The sequence below is a fragment of the Pectinophora gossypiella genome, chromosome 1 (genome assembly GCF_024362695.1).
Source record: "Pectinophora gossypiella chromosome 1, ilPecGoss1.1, whole genome shotgun sequence".
In the NCBI taxonomy this organism is placed as follows: domain Eukaryota; kingdom Metazoa; phylum Arthropoda; class Insecta; order Lepidoptera; family Gelechiidae; genus Pectinophora; species Pectinophora gossypiella.
The window spans coordinates 14,595,009-14,620,417 of NC_065404.1; the positions used below are offsets into that span (position 1 = coordinate 14,595,009).

General features: G+C 36.2%; 1 protein-coding gene across 2 annotated transcripts in view; it reads right to left on the reverse strand.

Annotated features, from left to right (window-relative positions):
* The window catches only part of LOC126370451 (zinc finger protein Gfi-1), a 79,955-nt gene that overhangs the window by 30,121 nt on the left and 24,425 nt on the right, over positions 1 to 25,409 (reverse strand). Inside the window, exons 2-4 of one of the 2 annotated variants that reach the window (XM_050015300.1) lie at positions 22,959 to 23,087; positions 10,639 to 11,287; positions 10,202 to 10,371 (exon numbers count right to left, since the gene is read on the reverse strand). In XM_050015300.1, the coding sequence (XP_049871257.1) occupies positions 10,202 to 10,371; positions 10,639 to 11,287; positions 22,959 to 23,087 (948 nt within the window). Of the gene's footprint in view, positions 1 to 10,201; positions 10,384 to 10,638; positions 11,288 to 22,958; positions 23,088 to 25,409 lie in introns of both variants that reach the window. The other variant, XM_050015289.1, reaches the window with a different exon arrangement.

The window sequence follows — 25,409 nt, forward strand, 5'->3', positions numbered from 1 at the left end:
GCAATTTCTTCCAGGCAACCTTTGATTTACTATAAGTCCGCGTAAAAATAGTGACCACATTTTAAATTTCTGGTCACATTTTCCAATACCAACCCTTTGTCATAACTCCCATAATACTTAACCTGCCATCAAAATCTATCACTCAAGTATTATTCTGCCAAATTAAATAATGTCAATGATTTATTTTCTAACAGCCAGTAATCCCTATAGTGTGGTGTTACACATCAAATCCAATATAATATTATGATGACAAATAAATTGCCACTATATCTATAAGAGACAATATGAATAAGGGGAGTGAGATTAATTTTAAGTCTAATGGGTAAGTACATGAAAGTTCCTATTACAATGGCAGCCATATTATACGTAAGTAGTAAGTACTAGGTTGAATTATATATTAAGACTTTTTGTCATTAAATGCAAAATATTATGGTTTTGATACCTATGTTTTCCTTTTTCGATATTCTGACATACTTATTTTATTTGTTGTTAGGTTATTAGCATTATAATATTTAGATAGGTACGTTTATGAAGCCCAAATTATACTTAATATGGCTCGTTATGTGGCGATATTAATATGGCGACAAAAGGTACATGTTCAATTTTTTCATCAGTCATCCATCATTCATTCAAATATAAATTATACAATCTTTTGTTTACTAAGAAATGTATCTATAAAGAAAATAAACACCTGAATAAATCGTCAAAATTAAGCTTCAGTTCAGTCAAGAAACCAAACAAGAAAACCATGCGGTTCTCTTCGCATTTCTGAACCAAGGCTTATTTTGAAAACAAACTAAGACTTGGCTTCGGCCTTAATTTCGGAAAAAGGCCAAGACTTGGCTTCGGCCTTAATTTTGAAAACAACCTAAGACTTGACTTCGGCCTTAATTTTGTAAAAATACGCCAGACTCGGTTTCGGCCTTCTAAGAATTTTAAAATTACTTAAAAAGAAAAAAAGCATATGACTTGGCTGTATGGCCTATGATCCCTTAAACAAAAAAAAAAGTCTTTGTCTACTGTCAAAGTGACAGTTGTCTTATAAATTCACTTGTAATGAAAATCATGGTCATATCACGCGGTAAAGGGTTTATATCATAGTTCACACTATATCATCCCTTCTGATGAATCTAACATGACATTGTGGGGTGAAATGGTAGAGGCTTTGCATATATTTTGGAATATAATTTCGAATATTATTGGTTTTGGATCACAATAAAGATTAGAAGCATTTATTTGACAAAGTATGTAAGTAACTATTTTATTGAAGATATTTTGAACCTTTAAAAAATAGCATTAGTTAAGAACAGAAAGAACATTGTTCGTCAGTTGTGGGATAAATTATAAATGGAATATTACATAATATTACATACATATTGGAAAAGTTACATTAAAAAATGAAAATTTTCCGAATAGCCCTAAAATATCGGAATTACAGAAATCATTTTACGCATTCAATTAATGACCATTTTAGTAACAGGGTTTGTGGTTTGATGTGCGAAAATAGTTTAGTGTTACCTAATTTAAAAAATATATAAAAGGGGACAATAATTAAAATCCATAATATCAAAGTAGGTATGTACCTACATATCGAGATGTTTAAAGAAGTCGTTGTAAATAACTCTGAAATAAAAGCGAATTCATCCAAATTCGGCTCAAATTTTTACTACTCGCAGCTTGAAAACAGCCGGTGTAGAGGTCATTGCCCCGGCAATCCTATCCCGATAACGGACAGGCACGTACCATACGTGTGAGAGGTACAGGGAACCTCTTCACTGCTTTATGTTGGTACATATTAAAACGTATAGCGGTCTGTGTATTGCGAAATTCACTGTTTCATTGCATAGCAGGGGCAAAATACTTGAAACGAATTTTTTGGTAATCTTATGGTAAGGTAAGAGAAGAAAAGAATAACTTAGAAGTTCAGGACTACTAATGATAAAATGATAAAGATAGTGATGAACCATATCACGTTGAAATAACGGCATCATTCAAACTATGTATTTATATTAAGGATATAAAGAAAATAAATAAAAAAAATAAATAAAAAAAACCTCTTTGAAAATCAAAACAGTGACTGCAGGTTTGTCTTCAGATTAAAATTTGTAGCTCTATTATCAATTGGTAATGAAAGTAAAATAAAAAAAAAGAAAAGCTCACTCGCAGTGAAGTATGTGACGCAAATACTAAACACATTTTTACTTTTTATTGAGCACAGGGCGTATAATTAAGTACCTTGGCTTAAAAGTAAATCATCAAAGAAAACGAGATCTGTACGCGAACACGTTCCAAATTCGAAAATAAACCGCAAGTTCGATAATCAAATTACTCGTATTTTGATTGGTCGGACTCGCTACCCGCATTTTCTGAGTGTTTTGATTGGCTGACGCGACAATAGCGCCGGTTGTTCGAGTGTTTTCCCAAAATGGTCGGGTTATAAGCACTGTGACCACCATTATTGTAAAGCTTTTAGGTTCAAAATGCAGTGGTGAAATGGATTTCTCTCAGGTCAGATGCATTTGTGCAGTGAAGAGCAAAGATAACACGACCAACTGTGAGTGCATTTGTTAAAATCACACTTGTAGTAGCTCTTTAAAAAATGTGTTCAGTAAGTGTGACGTAATTTGATTAAGATTTTAGACGAAAAATAATTTCTCTTTTATCGTCAGAACAGAAAAAATTGTCTTATTCGTGGTAGTCTTATTTTTTTAATCTCCTTATAGGTTTCACAGATGTTCGTATTTTTTAGAACCAAAAATTTGTAATAAGTAAACTTAATTCGGTTAATTTTCTCTTTCAAAATGCTTCAAAATTATCCAAAAACCTCATCCCTACTACACAAATTGAGATGGAGAGACAAATCCAAAAAAGTAACAAACGTATTATTATTCCAATCATCCTTTAATACTATAATTAGAAAAAAAGAAGACACGTGACATATACCACACCCTGTAGTCGACAAGTCAGCGAATTAAATTAATGGCCATTCGACGCATCATAGTGCAATATTATGAAATATTCTGCTAATAGCTTGGTTTTTAAATGGTACCTACTTTGTTATTAGTGATGTTTTTTTTCGGACGCAGTTTGAAAGTAGTTCTCATACAGTTATGACATTAGCATCTCAAGTATATGGACGTTTTCTGTTCCATATTTAAATATTTATTTCTTATCTTATCTAGCCGAAAGTGTCCCACTGCTGGGCAAAGGCCTCCCTCCATTTCTTCCAGGACTCTCCAATGCAATTCCAAACCAATCCAATTCAGTTCAATTTCTCCAATTTTAAACGCTGGAAATATTTACTAAGTACGTATATTAAGGCACTTTAGTTTTCTATAAATCTAACTATTATTATGATCTGGGAGTATAAAAAGGTGACATTGAAGCAATTAATCCAAAGAAGTTGGTCAAAAGCAAAACTATTTGATATTTGTATGCATTGCGCACTAACTTTTATGTGCGCAAATGTCAAATTGCGTGTAGGTATTTTTTAGATGAATTGCTGTAATGTGGCTTTTTCAGGTCATCAGTATTTTGTTCATGATTGTTCTGTTTAGTGGTACAAAACAATTGATGTACTATTATTTAGCCAACAACATACATGGTATAAGTAGTAAAAATGTGTATTCGTAAGAGGAAATAAACTGGTGTGGTGCTTAATTAAAAAATACTAATATGACTATATTAGCACTTCTTCTTCTCTCGTGTGGGTTGTGAGGTGTATTACTAACCCCATCAATCCTGGTGTCAGAGTTACTATAGTCGCACTCTAAGTCATAGAACGTGTTACTATGTCACTATACTGAAAGCCGATTACCAATTAAATTTATTGTTTAAATAATCACATCCTGACTCTAACACGTGCCCACCGCGTGCCCTTGAATCCACCGCGCGTCATTATTAGAATTGGACACCCCAACGTTCGTCATTATTAGAATTGAAGGCCGTAAAACGCACTCTCTTTTAGCGTATGGGTTTTACAATATTTTTTTACAGGTTTTGATCCTTGTCTTTTAATCCCGATGGTTTATTTTTCAGTGAGTTAAACTAAGAATGAACTGAATGAGTCACTTATTGGGATGTCCCCAAAAGCTTAATCAATGAGTTTTTTATACAGTTCCCTACTTGTGGTTTTAAAAAGGAAATGGTTAGGTATTTGTTAACGAGCGTTAATATGTTGTAAATTAATGGATTTACACGGAAAGGATGTGAGTCGACGATAAAAATGGTCAACTTTGTTTCAATAAAGAGCAATTTGTATTATTTATCTTTACTGATTGGATTTTATAACATGTCTACATACTGAGTGGGTTCATATTCATAACTATGCTTTCATGTAAGTAAGTACATTAATTCTATGAAATCGAGAATAAAAGACCTCTTAACATTTCGCTAAGTTTATCTTGCTAATATTTCAATTCAAATTGTCTGTCACAAAAATATCAACAAAGTAGACATTTTTCTTCCTTTTAGAAGATACAACATAAAAACAGTTTGTTATGTAGCATTGCAAAGCAATGTTAGTTTTAATATCAAAGAAGAGTAATTTGAATAATCAAAACACGCCCTCACCATTCGACCCTAACGGACCTAATTTGAATAAAGAACTAATGATTAATATCACCGAAATCGCCCGACGAAATCTGACGTTGTCTCCTTCGGGAATCGTTCGGGTGTGTCCGGACCAGTTCGGGAGCACTCGGAGGCCCTCGGGGCCACTTCGTGCCCAGCAGGGGGCCCGCTAGCTAATCGTGATAATGTGTTTATTGAATTAGGTGGCGCGTGCGATGATCTCCGGTTCCACTTTTGCCTTTAGTTGAGATGGGTAAGTGGCATCACTCGTTAGGGGTGATGTAAGGTGCGCCCTTCTCATTTTTTGTAACGAATATGAGTTGTTTCAAAGTGTGGGAAATGGGGATATTCTAATTAACGTTAGTGCCGACTGAGATTCAAGGTCTGTGGGCTTTCGAAAGATATGGCAATGACGTAAAAGAATATAATATTATTACCCTACATCAGTAATGGTAATACATATTAACAAGAAAACATAGTACATGAATGAACAGAATCTTCCATCCTTCTTTTTAATAATAGTCTTACAATATTTATTGGAAAAGACTTAAATCCTCTTTCAATCCAATCTGGGGCTTCATGACGTCATTTTGAATACTTACATAGTAAAAACAAAGACAGCTATAAAATCAAAATACGTAACTATAATACAATACTTCCACACTGCAATATATCAATTCAGCATCAACAAAACAAAACTATCTTCCAGAAAGACGAAAAAGAACGTCGAGTAGATCCCGAGCGAAAACAATGCAGGTGTCGAATTACTAGGAACGAAACGTGGGGCAAAGAGGGCTGTGTAGACATTAATTTAATTACCCTTCCCTCTCGGGAGTGCCTAATATTATATGGGAGTGAGGCAGGCGACCGACAACCTCGGAGCATACAAATTCAACTGTCATTTTTTCGCGTGAGAAAAAAATCTCGAAACTGATTTCTGCTGCTGTCCCAAGCGATATCGCGTTACGTTTATCGTGGAAAAATAAAATATAAATCTGGTATGTGATATCCTTTTTCGTTCGGTGCCTTTGTTTTGTGGAACGCGGTGAGAGGTTTCAGATTGTAACAGAATTTTAGATGATTTTTCTCACCGACTTGACAAGATTTTCTCTTTGTTCGTGTTGAATTTGTTTTTGCCCACAATTGTTAATACATTCGATTTCAACATTCAAACCGGTGGACAAGATCGTCTAAAATCAACCAAAACATCATCACATATTCCACATGTTGTTGTAATTACAGATGATCCCTCGATCAATATGATAGAAATCATGTGATATGATAGAATGTAATAAAACGATTTTTGATATTAATGAGACTGAAATGAAAGATTGAAAATTCATTTTAAGTATTGCGCAAGTAAGAGGGCCTTATTAATTATAATTTAAGTGAAACTGTAATAGAAATACGTGTCACTACGTTTAGACTAGAAGTATAACTAAGTATGACATCGAACAATGTCGAATAAAGTCAAGAAGAATAACAATATTGAAATATTACTTTGTTAAACTGTGAAATTTTAAAGAATCCTTTAGGTAAGTACTCCACTTTTCCTGCATTCTGGAGAGACGATATGTATGTATTCCCTAAAGGTCTGTAATAAGAATTACACATACAAACAAGTACTTTTGAAGAACTCCCAAATCACTAACTCTTCTTTCAGCAGTCGACACAAGAAATCCCATTTCACTAAAGTACGTGTTTAACGAATTAAAGGAGATGCCACTAAAAATCGAAGCATGCCGAGACTCTTGGCAGTCGTTAATTAAACCCGGGGCACGTACCACTCCTTGATTCAGTCCCCCCAGGCCAGTGACACCCCAACCCCCCCTTCCTTATGGACCGCTTAGATTTCCACCCCCTAGGTTGTGTGGACTGAATACTTCAAGTCTGGAATCTTGTACGGCGAATTGGTTTTGAGAGATTGGTCCGTTACTTTTATAGTTGTTTTTCGTAAGCTCCTTTCGTTTCGGCTTTTGCTTCTTAAACTTTTGTTGGTGTACATAAATTCGGAATGTGTAAGTTATTTTTGCTTTCAGTTTTTCGTATCTATCGACCATAAAACACAAAATTACCTAAATATCAAGTAGAGCTGAAGCAAAATGATAATCTGCAGAATTTGAATTCATTCAACTAAATTGCAGCTATTTGCTTTTGAAATGAATTTATATCAGCTCACGTTCGTTGTTTCTAAATAACATACTCAGTATCTTTATTTGGAAAATTCAAAAAGAAACCAAGGATTTGGCAACCTCATCTGCATATTGCGACTATTTCAACTGCAAAATTGCCTAAGGAATCCAATTACGGAATGCGAGTTGCCTCGAAGAGCTTCTTAAGATGTCTTTTGCTATTTTTAAGAAAGAAAAGGCTTTAAAAAGTAATCACAGGGGCTGTGAACAGGAAGTTAAGAACATTTGGCCCGAGGATGGCAATTATGAAGTGTTTTATACTTTTAATTTCGTTCTGTGCAATCTTTTCCTTATGAAAATCGTTATTAGAAGATACTGCTAGCTTTGTTTTTCGCTTTCATGTTCATTCTTCGTAAGCACGTAATATTTCGGCGATCTTTCATTTTCAGAGAGGGAAGGAAGATGGACCATAGCTACGTTTTTAATTGCATCAGAATGCAAACCAATTTCGCAAATGCTTTTTAAATTCTTCACCACAACCCGAGGCCGGGGAAGTAATGCAAAATTAAAAAAAGGAAGTCGGAACAACCGCTGTGTAATTATTCGGAGAGCTAATGTGCCACTTGTTTATTCCCTGACTAATTAAGAGATGGAAGAGTTTAAAAAAATACCTTAACGAGGCGTTTGGTAAATCAAACATTCATGAAAATATGGAACGAGAAACGAGTTGATGCGATTTTTTACCATCCATTCTTTTTTTAATTTCCATTTATTTTTGCCGCAGAATCCTTATTTATTTTTTAAGACGTCATATTTATAAAATGTCACTTTACTTTTAAATTTTCTTCAAGGGTCATTTCTTGGACTCGCACCTTTCTTATTACTTACATACAAACCTAATTTACTTGTGATTAACAACATGTCTCTTTACAATTAACCTTCCTACCCTATTCTGTATTATTAAACCCGAAATGAATAATTCAGAGTGCTAACTGATATTAATTACCTCAACAGTTCCCAAACTAACCGGTAACTACAAAGTGGAAATTGCGGTACTAACAGGTACTAAAAGTTCAGGGGTAGCAAACTTCCGGGCTCAATTAGCGTCGAATTAAACCGGTTCTGGTGAGGTGACAAATCGGATGCCGCGTTCCTACGTCTTGACGTTGACAAATGTTCAAGCATTTAATTTCGCGGGAGTAATTATAAATAAAATTTCGACGATAAATTTTGTGGGGCACATTAATCAAGAAGTTGGGACACTGATTAAAATGCCGTTCGCAACTATTTGGTAAGTTGATATTGTTAATAATTTACACGTGGGGCGGTTTCAAGTGGGGTCAGGTGACATGTGTGGAAGTAGTTGTGACCATTTCGTTATTACCTTATTAATAGTTTTGTTAAATAATTTTATTATTTTCAGTATCATATAATAACTATTGGTCCGTACGGGAATAAATTCCAATTAGAATTAAAACTAATTGAAAATAATGACATTGCATACCTACTTGTGAGATCCTAGCATCAGCAAAAACGAATAGTGCCTTAACCTATTCAAAAAAGATGGCTGCATTCCAACTTTACAAAATATTAAAATTTATTCATTACTACCTACCTCTACTTGAAACATGTGCCTATAACTAACCCAACCCTTCTTATAGTCTATCTCTTTCGCACTTGTTCTCAATTTTGATCTATCTCACTCGCACTCACTGTCAAAGCAATGAAAATGGCGAATCTATGCGTCTGAATCACGGACCATAGATCTCCACCCTTATCTTAAATGAACTGGGGTGCGCGGTAGGTATTTCCATAGGTATGTAGGTTTCGGTACGTTGAAATGTCTTAGTATTACTTCCTCAAAATGTATTTCTTGCAAGGCACAGATGCGATCTGCTCTTATTTTGTGATTGGAGGAAATTAAAGTGAGACAGTCACTGATGATATCAGAAGTGGCTTTAAGTAGTAAATTACTTTTCATCGAACTGTCGTTAGTGTTAATATCCCCTGATGTTCAGTAATTGATTTTGTGTCAGCGATGGAAGCGATATTAAATAGAAATCTAATAAGCTTGTTTGTTGATCTAATGTTAAGGTTGTTAGCCCTATGTTTTATTTATGGGTTAATAATAAAGCCACCTGCAAAAATTCAAACAGCATCTCTTTCCAAAATAGTATGATCTTGCGATCCACAAGTTTATTAAAACAAAATCATTCTTAAGTACAGAAGAAAAAACAAAAGTAAGACGATACAAAGCAAACGTAAACTATTAACCACAGAGGCCCAAAAAGCCCATTGTTGACAGAACGAGTTAAAATCATAGTAGCACTTGAGAGTTAAGGGAGTGTAGACCCGAATCTTACCACCAAGTTAAGTGTTAGCGGGACAACGCAGTGCAGACCGCAACATCTTATATTCATGAAGGGATCGTACTTGAACACACTGAAGACAAGCTTAAAGGTTTTGTTGCAAATTGTGTTGTCGATTTTATTCGATACGTTTACAAACTTTCTTGTTTGGTTAAAAGACTCTACATACGATATAAATAATCAAACACTGACTACGTACAATATCTTCATCTGGAATATAGCATTTTTTTAAATTACTTTTTTATATTACTTCAGTCATAGTAATTGTTTGTTTAAATTATACGACCCGTCAACATGTCGTTTGAAACAGATAAACGTAGACAATGTATTTTATTAAGATAAAAGCATTTTTTACATAAAACTTTACTATTTCTTACTATTCTTCTTCTATAGTGAACATGTTGATTGATTAAGGTTTATTATTGACTCGGCAAAGGCTACTACATAATTCTATTTATGTATTATTAACTACCCTCATCTCGTGTTTTGATACTTCATTTTAACCAACTTTCAACATAACAAACTCAAGAGAATACAAATAATTATGTTCGATGGTACTCCCTTCCGTGTGTATCAGTAACCCAATCGCCCCTATAATGTAACCGCAAACATTTCTCTGCGTATTACGCGATTATTATAAAACGCCACCTACCTCATCTTAGGCGTTAATGTACATTAATTATTTGCAAGAGGGTGGCTTACGACTTAAGATGTTTTGACAGAGTTCCTACTTTGAATTATGTCGGGTAAGTAAATGGACTTCGCTGGGAAGTTTGGCTTGAATTATTGTCGCTTGATGGTATTGTGTTTGGGGATTTAGTTATGAGTTATATTGTTGTGGATTATGGGGAGATCTTAACCGCGTTAATACTATCTTACATCTATTTCCATAATGAAAATCGGGTTTGTAGTTTTGATTCTTTATAAGAAGGTTGTATTAGTAAACATAATGTTATTTTGACTCACTCAACCTCCTTCTAATTTCAAGGTTAGCTGAGGTTATTGACAATTCTGGATTATTATAGAAGCGACTGCCACTCTAACCTTCCACTCCGAAAGAAAACCCAGTTACTGAGTGTTACTAACTTCACAAAGAAAGTCTCTATTAAAAAATAAGCAAAGACTTACCCGTATGGATATAAGTGTGCTTCTTCATATCAGATTTCTGGTGGAACCTCTTGCCGCAGTACTGACAAGGATAGGGTCTAGTGTCAGAGTGGATGAGCAGGTGGGTGGAGAGGGTACTGGAGCGTTTGAAGGTCTTCCCACATTGCTTGCACTCGAAGACTTTCTCAACACTGTGCACCGCCCTGAGGGAAGGTGGTGAATGAGTTGATGGTATAAAAAATGGCATGTCTAATCAATCTTCTGAAGTAGATGAGTACCTACTTTGTCAAAAATTCATAATTGTGTATTTTTGTGAACCGAATGACCTTAACAAAAATAATTTCTTATTTAAGGATCAATAAGGACGAAATTGTTGTTTCAATATTGATTTTAAAGGATTTGTATGAAAACCAGAGGTAACGGAATGACTTGTTAGATGTGGATTAATACAAACTCACCTGTGTTGGCTCAAGCTAATTTCGTGTCCAAAAGTTTTGCTGCACAATTCACATGCAAACGGCCTCTTTCCGTTATGAGATCTTCTGGCGTGCACTTCTAGTCCATGCGGTGTGCTGAACATCTTCTCACATTTCACACAGGAGTACACATCTCCAATGGGCAACGGTCTAGATAACGGGCCGGGTGCTCCTAAGACTGCAGCTCTCAATCGTAGAAGTTCTGGACCAGCAGCTTGGACAGCATGCAGATACAGGTTACTATAACCACCCCATCCAGGTATACCAAGACTGCCTGCGTCTCTAAGGAATTCAGCAAACGGTAGAGGAGGGTAAAGAAATGGTCGTTGCGGTTGAACTCTAGGTGCGTCTGGTCGTAGCAACGCACTGACGGAAAAAGCCTCTGATCTTTTCGGCGGTGGTGAAGAATCTGGTGGTCTTCTCGGAGAAGAAGGTGGGGAGTCCACTTCAAGTTCAGGTGAACTTGAACGAACTGATCTAGGGGACTGTGGTGACGGTACCCAACAAGGACTTCCACATCGTGACGCCGGTGACGTGGCGTCAGGTCTTGTGATATCATTTTGTGGGGTTTCTTCATCATCTTCGTCTGTCTTCTCACTGACCAAGCGGTTGATGCCGAATTTGATATCATCTGCAAAAGAAAAATACATTTTAAATACGGGTATTTGAATCCACGTGCAGAAATTGTCAATCGAAAATGTATTCTCGAACAACAGACACAATTTGCCAATTGTTTGCTCAACAAAGGAGGTTGTGGCCCTCAATGTGCGCAGGTGCTCCACTTGTCGCTTCGATGAAATGAGCCGTATCATGTCGCTGCAGCAAATTGACTTTCATCTGTTAACCCCTCGGTCCAACCCCCGTAATTAACACGTCGGGGTCCGTTCGACCCCAATCTTTTTTTACAATTCACTAATCCGCGGGCGCGACTAAACGTAACTACTGCATTGTTGTTCAGTTTTGTTTAGTTTGGTGCTTGATGTATTGTTGCTATTGTTTAGGAGTTTGCCTATGAATTTGGGAGTGTTAAAATCAATATAGGCGCAGTGTGTCTAATACATATTTTATTGTGAGCAGTCATATGGCAAAATCAGTTTTATTGTTCTATTAAAAACGAAATGTATAGTTTTGAATAAGAGTCGTCATATATTTTATGATGGATTACACTAAGGCAGCCAACTCAAGAAAAGGAAAAGATTTATTTTAAAGACAAGGAGAAACATCTTTAACAAAACTGAAATGTCACTGAAAACGATGTCCCTCCGAATAAAACTTCATACATCATCAAGAAACCATCAGTGCAGACTCACGCTGTCCAAAAACAAACATCTATCTCGAGGCGAGACAAGTTCCACTAATGAAGAGCGACCCCCATATCTGAAATGCAGCAGCTGTCGGCATTTGGAGCGGAACCAATCGGGGACCTTCGGTTATGTTCGGCAATGACTTCGGCCCCCAAGAGGCTTCCAGCATTGGAACATTTCACGCCCGTTCCTCTTTCAACAAAAGCCCAGCGTTTAAGGGTTGCCTCCATACACTTGTTTGTTTGTCCCCTAAAGTTTTATTACCCTATAGTATTTATTACATATTAATGGTTATTTAGATTCATTGTTCGGCTGTGCAGTATGCTCGAATTTATGGCGATGCGTAATATTGAATAGAACCCTATAGTTAATGGAGCGAAGTGTAAAGATGGTTATTGAAGGGTATTGTGCTGTTAATAATTAGGTGATATGATTTTCATCATTTATGAAATAATTATGGTCACTTTCGCCAACAGTCAGAATACAACATTCACAACCACTTTCAATCGTATCGAGTCATCACTCCATTATCATCATCCCTCTATCGTTATCCCGTTCAAACCGTGTGTAGTCATCGTTAGCAAATTGTATCTTAGGTACTTATCACTTTTTTTGCTCCTTACTACTTTTATTACGTTAGATACACTATAACGTCGAAAAAACATACGCTGAAATACCAGTAAGCCATTTTTGAGAAATATCGTTCCCCAAAAAACGATAGAAGTGAATAATTCGTTTAGCCTCCTACATCTGAAGCCCAAAGCCTCAAAACTACGGCAACTCAGAAGCGAATTAAGGCGTTTTTCAGCGAAAATTGGATTACAAAACGTCAGACGCCTGCATTTTTCTATGCAAACAGTGCATTAGGGTCATTAACGTCCGCCTATTTGTTGCCTAATGCAATTTTAATTATAAGAGGCGTGCCACTAATTGCAGCTGCATTCAGATTGTTATTTTTCCGAGAGCTTTTAACAAATTAAAAATACGCGTTTGCGGTAGAGTCGAGGCAATTTACATATAAAATTGTGCAAATTTGCAACGTGATAGAGTGAAATCCGCGTTCGAACCGACTGAATCGGAAATTGCCATTACAGTTTAAAAAAAAATATAGTGTTCCTTGTACGTAAATCTTGTAATACGTTCTCATTCAGATTTTTCTTATTCAGGATTAGTTTCCCTTTCTTGTTGTCTAGTTTCCATGTAAGCAGTACCCATAGTCTGATATTCCATAATATTATCCTTGAAAGGTGTTGAAATAAAAACAGCACAAAGAAAAAACGTGTTTAGTTGCTTATCATCGGTAGCATGTAGTAAAGATCGACAAAGGGATCCTATCCCTTATGCTTTCCTAAGGGCGTATCATACTCTTTTTAGCTGTTAGTCACAACAAGCTTTCTAGCTTGTGGCTCTGCTACTGAAGCTAGACTGCCGTATTATCGTAGATTTGTCGCGTATGGCATTTACTACTTCTCTAGAACTGAAGTAAGTTAGTGTCTTTATTGATTGAAAATTTTCAGAATGCATCATGATGGGTGGGCAAAAATTGTCACTTCTTGGACACCTCTTGGACGTAGAGTCAGAGGCAGACCCGTGAAGCGATGGAGAGACGACCTGGATGCGTTTGAGATGGATTGGAGAGAAATTGCACAGTACATGGTGAAGCTTGGAGATAAGAAACAGGACTATTCAGGCTAGTACAAAAATATATTTATAAATACTCCTCTTGCATTTGCAAGAAGAGAGCAACTGTACTTACTACAAATGATCCAGATTATGTCCAAAACATGCCAAGTCACGCTCAAATCGTTTATCAGGATTACAGATTACAATGAAATGTTTAATAATGATCAGCTCATATGGGGCCCGTGACAAATGCAGCAACTTTTAATATAGTGACTCCGGTATGTAAGGGCTGACAAATCTGTAGGGTCTAAATGCGAATTTGATTTTATTAAACTGGATAATGGTGAAGTAGGATAGGTAGGTAAGATGATCCGCGCTTTGGAGTGCACGTTAAGCAGTCGGTCCCGGCTATTTACTTTACTCGTTATTCGAGCCCTATCAGGGGCCTTTGGTGGCTCAATAATAACCCTGACACCAGAGTTGATAATACCGGTCATTGATCTCAGAAGCCAGAAGAAAAAAAGAAAAAGATTGAAGTAGGATAAAGACAAGAAAAGCAATACACACACACCCTCACTCACACATATGTAGACAAAACTGATATAGAACTAAACATCACAAGAAAAAAACCTACATTATAAGTACTTTGGTGTTGAAGCCCATAGATAGATATATGATGATGGTAAGATAAATAATCCATCATGTTGGATGACATACTTGGTACTTGGGATGTTAAAAAGGTGATTGCATTCAAAGCGCGATCACATTCAATAGTAAAGGTACTTAATAGCAAAGCCCGTCAATATGAGCTTAAAATTATTGCAGCTGTTTGACGTAAATATTTATTACAAAAGATAAAAATAATAATTGAAAAGACAAAATAAAGTAATAAAGTGCTCAGAAGCGTAAATCGTTCACGTGATTAGTACTTATTGATGGAATACCAGAAATTGACACGAAACAATGTATAAATCAAATGTTATCATTCGTTTTTAATGTCTTTTATCAATCGTTATAAAGTTGTTAATCCTTTTTATCGGGTTGGATTAACCAAATCTTGGATTGTAAATGACGAAAATAAGCAACATGTCATTTTTATAAAGTAGAGTGTACACTATTTATGTACATTTTTATGATTTCATTATTGTAAATGTAAAATTTTCCTTTAATCGTTTCCTAATTGATTGACCATCACTCTATTCTGTATAAGTACCATTTTTTTTGTTGTAAGTACTTGAATTTTTGTTGTAATACGTTAAATTAACGTGGTGGCATATGCTCATGTTATATTTTTGTAAGTTTGCATATGCCGTGTAGTTATGTCCTGTTGTGCTTTTCTGTATATGTTGTCCTTATCTCTGTATTTTGTGTCCATTGTGCTCAATAAAGTATTTTATCTATCTATCTATGTTTACTTGAAAATTGTCCTATAATAAGTACATTACTACTCTTCGCCGGTACCCTTTTTCACCTCATTACCATAAGTTATCCTTATGGAGAAAACATAGAGACCAAAAAAAAATCACTTAGCTTCTTCCATGGAATTGACCTAGTCTTTATTTAAAACCTCATCAAATATCATCATTACGTTTTCTTTCGTATTTTAAGGTATTTATAGTTTAAGTTCGATGAACATTTCTGAAAATACAAAGTCAAATCCCATTGATCTAATACATATCAATGTTCATAACATTTATTTTAAATTGTGTGCCTGTTATACAGGTAGGACTTGCTACATCAACCCAATAACCTATAACATCTTTGTAAAGTACCTTTGTCTACAGATACATGTTTTTTCTTGTACGGTCATGATCAATATTATGCACCCACTTTAGAACTCTGTCGCACTAACATATTTGACATTTAGTGAGACTTACAGTTCAGTTTGTCGAAAAAGTTAATGTGACATGGTACCAAATTGTATACATATTAATGCTCGTGACCGTACATATACATTCATCCCCCCCCTCCCCGTGTTATATGTACTATCCTTTACTGTACAAAAATCATTTTCACAATAATGTTTATCACAAAACCTCGGGTCTAATCACTGTGGATTTATATTCTTTAATCTCTCCATAGATTACTGTAATCAAAACCGTATTTTTGAAGGTCTAAAGAAAGATTAGACTTTTTTATTTCCTTTTTTTACATTATAATTATTAACGTACAATTTACTATTGATTCGTTTATTATCTTTATAACGTTGTTTTCAAATACACTTACCTATCACTTAAGAATGGAATTATTTGAATTATTTATTTATTTTATTTTATTATTTTTTTGGTATTACATAAAAGCTTCTATGCTGTATTAGGAAAAAAGCATGCTGAAGCAAGCATGGCTGGTTAAAAAAGCCACACCGAAGCAATTCATCTAAAAAGCAATATTGCTATTTGAAATAGCAATGTCAAATAGCAATATTGCTTTTTTAGATGAATTCCTTCAATGTGGCTTTTTTACACCCCGAATGCTTATCTTCCCGGTCATGTCGTAAACACCGACAGAGATCGTGTCCCTTCTAAGATGATGGGAAATATGCTTATCATCTGGCACCATACATAGATCGTTTGCACATTCATTTTAGGACTTCGTATTCAAGGTGGCTGCAAGTTGTCTAATGATTACTTGTGGTTTTTGAGGAAAAGCATTGGCTTATTATAAAAAAAAAAATAGGAAATCCCAAAAATTCAGTATCTCCATATTTCGTCACATCCTTTTCAAAGCATTAACATTGACAGTAGAGTATCTGTGATAAGCATGACAAATCAGGGCTTACAGCGGCGAGATCTAACGAGCACCAACCATATCTACCCGGGATTAGGGTGACCACGCCTTGCAATATATGGGATAAAACAGATAAACTTATCGCTAAGAAATTCGTAACTTATGTAAACAGGCAGAGGTCAATCACCAGAAGACAACTTACAATCACGCGCGTATTCCTATCGGGGTAAGCAGAGCCACAAGTCATCAAAAAGATCCACAGCCACACTTTGTTAGAATAATCCCAAGATGGTTAAAAGTCACTGTCCTGTGTGTTATCGGCTTGCTTTTCAAACGGCCCAAGTACAATCCCCGCTAAGTAATGGGCTTGCACCAATGAATTATTATTTTCACTAACATAGTTGGCTCGATCATTATAGACGACGATATGGCTCTTCACGTTGGTTTAATATACATTTCGGTGAAGCGTAGATACTCAGTTCATATTGCGATGGATACTAACCCAATTGTTATTAAATAGTCGTGACCTCGTGTTGTATTATGAACCGTATGAACAGATTACCATCCCATCACCCAAATTAGATATTCAGCCAAGTTGCAAAGAACATAATCCTTTAGTCGACTTTTACGACGTGCCCGCGATAATAAGCGGCTTATCGCAAAGTGAGATTTTAAATCTATTATTTTTGAAAACGCCGTTTTATTTTCAAAATGATAATGTCAGTGTGGGATCAATGACGTATTATCACGCGCATGATTTTTCCTTTTGACGAATTGGGTTATTGGCTGCACTTAAAGTTCTAATCTGACAGCTTGTCAACATGCAATGCCATCCTACGCGTGAATTTTTTTACTGCTTCAGTCGGCCATTTTTATACGTAATTTTTTTTTACAAATTTTAGTAGACACCTATACTGAAATACTTCCTGTAATTGACTTTTGTAGGTTTTTTGACCTGATTTATTTATTTTATGCTAAATTACTTGATTATTTATGAGTCATCAATTTTTTATTTTATTTCAAAATAATTAATTGCATATTTTTCCAACATAAAACCTGTTAGTTAATTAATATAATGTATGTATGTATATTTTGATTGAACTTAAAAGTTACCATAGTAACGGTTTTTATCAGTCCAGTTACCACTGACGTCATGGCGAACCTATACATCTCGGGCGGTGCCTTTGTATGCGTGTCCCGATTTCTCCTCATTTCCACGAATTATTTGCTGAAACAATAGCACGCGTTTGTGACAACCATGTTAATTTTCTAGCGCAATCTCTGTCTTCGTACCTTATGTGAAAGTGAGAAAGGTCATAATGCAAGATTGTGGTTTTACCCATAAGCGTAAATAATCTGGTAATCATCATATCTTCAAACATTGACGAAATGAAACATGCGGTCTCTTTGTGATTACGTCTCGTTTGATAGCCAACAATGCTTAGATTTGTGATTATGAGTTTATACGAGTTTCCTTAATGAGTTTTCTTGGAGATTTGTTTTGTACTCTAAACACTGTTTGTCTGTTGATTGTTATTGGCTTAAAAAAATAGAAATTAAAGTATACGACTTAAAATGAGCGACAGGAAAAATTGAGTATTTATTAAAAATCTATTATGACTTTTACGAAGACAATGTAAATTTTCAGTTGACTCGAGTGCAATAGGCTAGTTTCCAATTAGTCCAATGAGTTACTTTTTACGTCAAAACACCATTTTTTTTTTGACGTGACTTATTGTTGATTTGCCGCAGATGGCATTAACTACTTGGCCGGATCCAAAACACCAAATTACTATGAAGTTTGAAAGGAAAAAGCATATTGTGACGTCATAGAAAAACGTGATAAAATGTCAGACTTATTATTACGTTTTTCTTGATTAAAATTTATAAATAATTTAAATAGAAAAAATAAAATGTTTTTCATTAGTTTTAGATATGTCTTTATACGTATAAAGTACTTAATCAGAATTTGATAATTTATCTTGAACCTAGTACACCTACCCCTAGTAAGCTTTAAAAATATTAATTTTAAAATCTGATATAAATAAGCACTTGAAAAAATCAATAAGCACAGTAAAAATCTAAGAACCTATTTACAGAAATAAATTTTATTGCTCTACAGAATTTTTTAACCAACTTGTTGTAGAAAATCGCCATATGAAATTCGACAGTGCGAGTCAATATCGAAACAATTCAATTTACAGACTTCAAAATAATTATCATTATCAAACAGCCGTTAAACAACCTCCTACCCTAACAGCTAAGGTAGCGACAATCAAAATCCCCTGAATAATTGACAAACAGACGGACAAACTTCAATTGTCATAGTCCGAAGTCACGCGAACTTTAAACACAAGGTTATTGAGTGACTTGGCTTACTTTGCTTATGTACTCAGAGATGGATTTGGGATTGAATATGAGATATGAGTATCACCATATCACATTATTTAATGTGATATATTTATATCTATACTGACAAACGCTTAATACAGGATGTTACTAACATCGTAACGAAAACTTTGAGGGATGATTCAGAGTTAATATCCAGTGGAATTTTCCGTCGGCAAGTTCATGAAAATTTTAGTGTTTTTATTAATTGTTTGCGATGGAAAAATCCACTTGATATCAACTCAGAATCATGGTCTGAATCATCCCTCAAAGTTTTCGTTACGATGTCACTAAAAATATACAGGTATATTTTTAACTATTTACATCTGTCAGTTTCTAATCTAATCTACTGAAATAGACTAAATAATACTAGTTACGTATAGAAAGGTAACTCTCTGCCCCGCACCGTATTGTATCGGACCCCGAGCTAAATTTACACCACCCCCTCTGGGTCTTACTAAAGTTAAAATGGCAGTAAGCTGTTGAAGAGTAAGGGGGACCGCACGAAGAATGTCTGTCTCGTTCGTAATGCTCGCAAAATTGACACTCACGTTTTTAGATTAAAAATCGCCACGTAATTTCCGACAAATTGTAAAGAACATACATACACATATCACTATCGGACATAATTTAAAGTAGGTACCTAAGTATAATGTAATAATAAACTGCTACTTATGAAAAAACGCATTTTATTAAATATATTATCCAGAAATCCGAATCATAATATTTAACGTAATTATTATGGTTAAACTTGTTGAAGGTCAATTTCACAATGATGAACTCCTTTTTCCCACCTCACCTATTTATTTATTTATTTATTTGTTGTAATTCCATACCTGCCTGCCTGTACTTAGCCAAACAAAGTAGTGAATAATAGGGTAAACAGTAAGACCGTCCGGCGATATCGTGACGGCATGGTCACCCGCAAATATTGACATCGCCGCATGCAATGTTACCCTTTGATTGATCGAGCTTTGTGGTTACCCTACTGTTTAGAATTAAATTGTTTTATGGAACCTGGGTTACTGATACAGCTATTAAATATTGAAGGCAGCTATGGTTTTTTATTTCAAAGTTTTAGGCAATTTTTGTCGTCAGTAGATTTTTAAACGATAGACGTCACGTGATCAACCTTTAGTACTACTATTAGATTGGATCCTGTCACAGACATGCCAATATAGTAAGCTGAGTCTGAAGAACAGTCTAGTGAAGGATGTCCCTTCATATTTATAGGAGCAAAAGTATTATTACTATTACTGTTGCAGTAAATCAATGCTAGGAGTTTTAGAGATTCTTTGAAAAAATAAATATTAAGAACCACATAACTTTTACTCTCTCTCTTGTTGGCGTAATCAGAGGTACAACCATCACATCGCTTTCAACAGAACAATATAACATAGCACCACGCCTATATCCTCGAAGGGGTAGGCAGGGGTTGCATTGCACCCACTCTTCGCCAGCTATGTTCAAGTCCCATGTAATAGAGGCGAGCCTCTGACCGGGCATAAATCCTGGAAGCCACGTGATATCAATTATCTATGATCCAAACATGAATTCAAACTCATAAAGTCGAATTCAGTGGTTTAAAAACCGAGCCGAGATTAATGTCTGAAACGAATAAAAAATCAATCCAACTATTAGGTACTATGCAAGGCTAGTGGAAAATAAAAGATATTACTGACAGTGATAGATCTCATAGACTAAGTAGAGAAATTGATAAGCCATTTATATCGTCTGAGATTACGATTAGATATGGTCGTAAGAGTCACTTCAGAATAACTATTTTGATTTATTTTGAAAATCTTAGATAAGAATCGTCTAGTATTAGTAAAATTATCCATTATGGCTTTAGATATATAAAAACAGACTGATGGCGTAAATATCTGGGAGGCATAGTCAATGAACAAAGAGATCTTAGCGTGGAGATTAAATGCCGAATCGAATAAAATCGAATTGCGCCAATGAAGATGAGTAAGCTCCTACGAAAGACGCCGCAGACAAAGCAGGCGAAAGACATCTTGGATTCAGAATCTCCATGAGTGGTACGGATTGAACACTAAATCGCTGTGCGGCTGTGGACTTCACGTTGTCCATAATAATTAAAATATATCCTGCATGGATCTAATGTCCAATTCAAGCTCCTTCGACCAAGTCTGTCGTATCCATCACGCTATGCAGCTCGGCTATGTCACCTAGGAACCGGTGTAGGGGGCACTAATTCAGTATGTGAGTAAGGGTTTGATCCGGGCGATCGCATTCACAGCTTGGCGTCTCCTATGAGCTCCATTTATGTAGGTGATGGTTCGACTTTCCCTGGTTGATCTTACACTGATTCAGCCGGATCCAGATTTCGCGCTTAGATATTGTGATCGCCAACCTCTGGTAGGAGTCGGCACGGATAAAAGAAGATAAACAGCTGAACGCGTAGTATAATTTTGCTTTACGTATGCCCTACCAGATAAGTCCCTGATGACGTAAACCTATATAGGAAATAAGTCAAGATAAGGATAACCTAAAAATCAAAAGCAAAAGTCGTTTACCGAAGAGACGGCGAATGTATGATGTCTGTACATGTTTGAATATAAAATAGTGTCAACGTGGACAATCCATACATTCCAAACATGAATCTACAAAAAAAACGTTATCTTGTGTGTATGTAGTCGTGTTTGCTTACATGGGTACACATGTCCAAATTCGATTTAACAAGACGAGGGCGATGCAGCGTCCGCAAAACAGTTTTAATATAATATTGAAAACGTTAACTCTTATGACGGATAATTAGATATTATGATATAAGGTGGAGGCGTTATATTTTGGATTCAGAACCTTGATTGGGGAGCCCCCGACTTGACTGCAAATGGTTTTACAGATACTTACGGTAGGTAGAACCACGTATTGAGCTAAATAAGGGCTATTTAGGACTTTTAGGGCAAGTAGTTGCAAAATGGGACAATACTGTTGATTCCAGCAGACACCTCCCGTTTTTTTTGAAGTACGTCGAAAAGTCTGGAATCTTCTAGAATCAGCACCAATATTAAGCTTACTTCGATATTTGTCAGGTATGGATGATGGATCTCAGATGCCTGTGGGCGTTGCTTGAGCAACTTAACCTTTCCCTGAAGCTATTGTCCAATCCACTAGACCAACACGACGTCAACCAAAAAATAATCCAAAAAATTCAATAACGCATCGCCGTAAAACCTCCCAAATCCCTGTCTCTCCAACGGTACCTTATCGCTATCGAAATTCATGTTCGATACAAAAAAATTACAACCATCATAACATGGTGCGTTTAAACTGTCGATGTGATAAGTTATCGCACCTTTGTGACTGCCGCCGGCAAATCAAAGTCATAAAACAAATGTAATTTTGCTTGCGATAGCTCTGACAGAAGATTAGATAGTGCGAACCCAAATCTGGTGTCATGGGATTGGGTTCTTATTGGAATTCTGCATGTATCCTTAGATGTTTCATCATCATCATGTTTCATCTCCCTAGCGCTATCCCGTTTTTCACGGGGTCCGCTTACCTAAGGCTGACAGATTTGACAGGTCCGGTTTTTTACAGAAGCGACTGTCTGTCTGACCTTCCAACTACGCGAAGGGAAAACCAGCCCAATATAGGTTAGGTCACATACCTCCGATATAGCTTTTTCGGGAATGTCAGTTCCTTGCGATGTTTTCCTTCACCAATGAGCACGTGGTAATCATTTATGATCCAAACATGAATTTAAAAATTATTGGCCTATGCTGGGATTCGAACATGCAACCTCAAATTGAGAGTCAAGCGTTCTACCAACTGGGCTACCACGGCTATCCTTAGATGTTTATTTATAAATATATTTTTAGTGGTATAGTCAAATAGAGCGGATGAAGGATAATAGGTTTACGAAAGCAGTAAGTATATTATAAGGCGAAGGTTGGTGATAGGGCTGGCAGAGGAAGACCTAGAAGGACGTACATATTGACCAAATTGGAGAAGGATGGATAGATGGATTGGAGATGTCCATAGAAAAGGTTCAGTACGATCTACTCTGAGCTGAGGAAGCAAGAGAAGTGTGTCAGGATCGAACAAATGGGATTCCATAATCTCTGCTTACTTTCGGTAATTACCTACATGGTAATTGGAAAAATGTTGATTATTTTTATATGTGGTTATGCTTTTTTCCAATGAAATGTGTGAACGAAAGGACGTGTTTTAATGGTGATCCTCAGTTATATTGGCTAGGATACCTGGATAGTCTACATATTCTGCACTTACCTCTAACAGTGTAAGAGTCCTGGCTCTGAACAGGCGGCGGTGATGCGAGTCGAGGTTCTGGTCTGCTGGCTGAAGCTCCCCATAGCGACTGGCACAAGCCACTGCGCAGTGCCTCGCTGGCTGATATTCCTGTAACAAGGAAGATCATGATTAAGAGTTTGATGATAATAACCTACGGCCTGACATTACGGAAAAGGTATTTGAGGGTAACTATCAGATGAATGATACTAGGTTTGGTGGCGGGGGGGATATTGACCTATCATCCCTGATAACAGTAGAAGAAGGTACTTGTAGTACCATCAGTCTCCATCGGGAATCGAACCCGGACCTCCAGATCGTGAGCCTAACGCTCTAACCACTAGACCACGGAGGCTATTACGTGTACGAGTATTATTCTTTATTCGCGTGGACTGTCCTGGCTCGCACTTACGCGTAAAGTGCGCATGGTAAGAAATTATTTTTGTATGAAGTGTCCGGACTGTATCTGTATAGTTCTATGCTGAATGATATAAGGCCGCCTATTCCACTCTTTCTATTTCTCTTTTGTTTTATATTTTTGTATTTCTCGCGTGTGCAATAAAGTATTTATTGTTATTTTATTTTATGTTATGAATGTTTAAGCAACAATATTTAGCGCAATCTTAGCGGCACTGGCGCCGGCGCAACTAAATTGTCCAATTGTAAGTTGGCGTTATCAATGAAGTGGTTAGTCTTGATTTGCTGGCTCACGCCCGTTGCCCTCAGGGCTTGATCACTTCTGCGGCGCGTGAGTTGTCAGATGACTAATAATGTTAAGTAAATGGGACTCTCCTCTATTATTGTTGCTCCACATTTGTCCGATCAAGTTAATGCCTAAGGCAAATCTACGTCATAAGTCACGTCAAAAAAACTATTATTGCATTTTCCGTTTTGAATCTAAGAACCTAGTAGTATTTGCCTAGTATACTTTTGTTTGCTTTTTTTAGTTTTCGAGTCGAAGAGCCGTGGTAGCCCAGTTGGTAGAACGTTTGCCTCTCACTTTGAGGTCACCGGTTCGAATCCACCACAGGCCTAAACCAATAATTGTCGATGTCGATGTCGAGATGGATATGATGAACCTAAGATGGAGAATGATTAGCCTGTCGCACACAACAATTACCTACTCATAATGAGACAAGTCGTTTGTATAATTCAGTCTAATTATTTACTTACTTAGGTATATTTAACCTTTTGTATAAGTAAGCATTGGAGCAGCGTGGTGGAGTATGCTCCATACCCCCTCCGGTTGATTGAGAGGAGGCTTGTGCCCAGCAGTGGGACGTATATAGGCTGTTTATGTATGTTTGTATAAGTAAGTAAATCTTTAGATTACCTACTTTTTGAATCCTTATGCTCTTACCTGCCATATTTCATTTTCACCCAGAAATTCCATAATCCAACATAATTCATTTCCTTTATCACTGCATCCAAAAAGTCACAATTGTTCTTTAAAAAAAACACCACCACTATTACCTTGTCCGACTAATCAGTACTTGGCAACCAAAGCAAAATTATTATAGTAATTATACGATAAAAAATACTTTTTTTTGTTCTTTTTTTTTTTCACATTTCATGGCACCCACATAACAAAGTCCATGCTGCGTAATAAATAAATCGGCTTTGGAACGTTCATGTGATTAGTACCATAGATAATATTATATCAAGACGTGTGTTTTGGTAATCACAGCTACATCAACAAGATAATTCGCTTGTAATTACATTTATCAGCAGCTATTGCATGTAATACCGTTGCAAAGCAAAAGGATTAAAAAATACAATTATTTCATACACACCTAATATAATATATTATAATGTCGGATCATCATGAAGAAGGAGGAGGGAATTTATAACTAAACTCTATGCATTATCGTAATTATGATTTTCCATCTTCAGTACGGGCGTTAGAAGACTTGATTAATATCTCTTCTTACTTCATAACTAACTCCGACATATATATGTATAATAATATAATCTACTCGAATATATACATTTTTCTACATATATAACATAAGTATATATACCGGGTGTTAGTGACATCGTAACGAATACTGAAAGGGATGATTCAGACCATGATTCTGAGTTAATATCTAGTGGAATTTTCCGTCGCAAAATTCATGAAATTTTGAGTTTTGTTTTTAATTATTTTCAATTCCATATTGTGCTTTTAGCTGCATAGAACCCAAATTTCAATAAAAAAAACAATAATGACAAATTATCGAAAATTTTCGATGTAATGGAGACAACAGCTGCTCGAACGGGTCAACGGCCACACGCACCGCGCCGCGCGCCCCGCTCCGCACGCCCCGCTCCGCGCGCCCCGCGCCGCACGCCGGCGGCGCGGCGGCGGCGCGGCCTACAAAGTAGGCACTACGAACCGATCCTATTTCTTTCTCTGTCTATCGTAAATTATAAATTTATTTTATTCTTATTCTT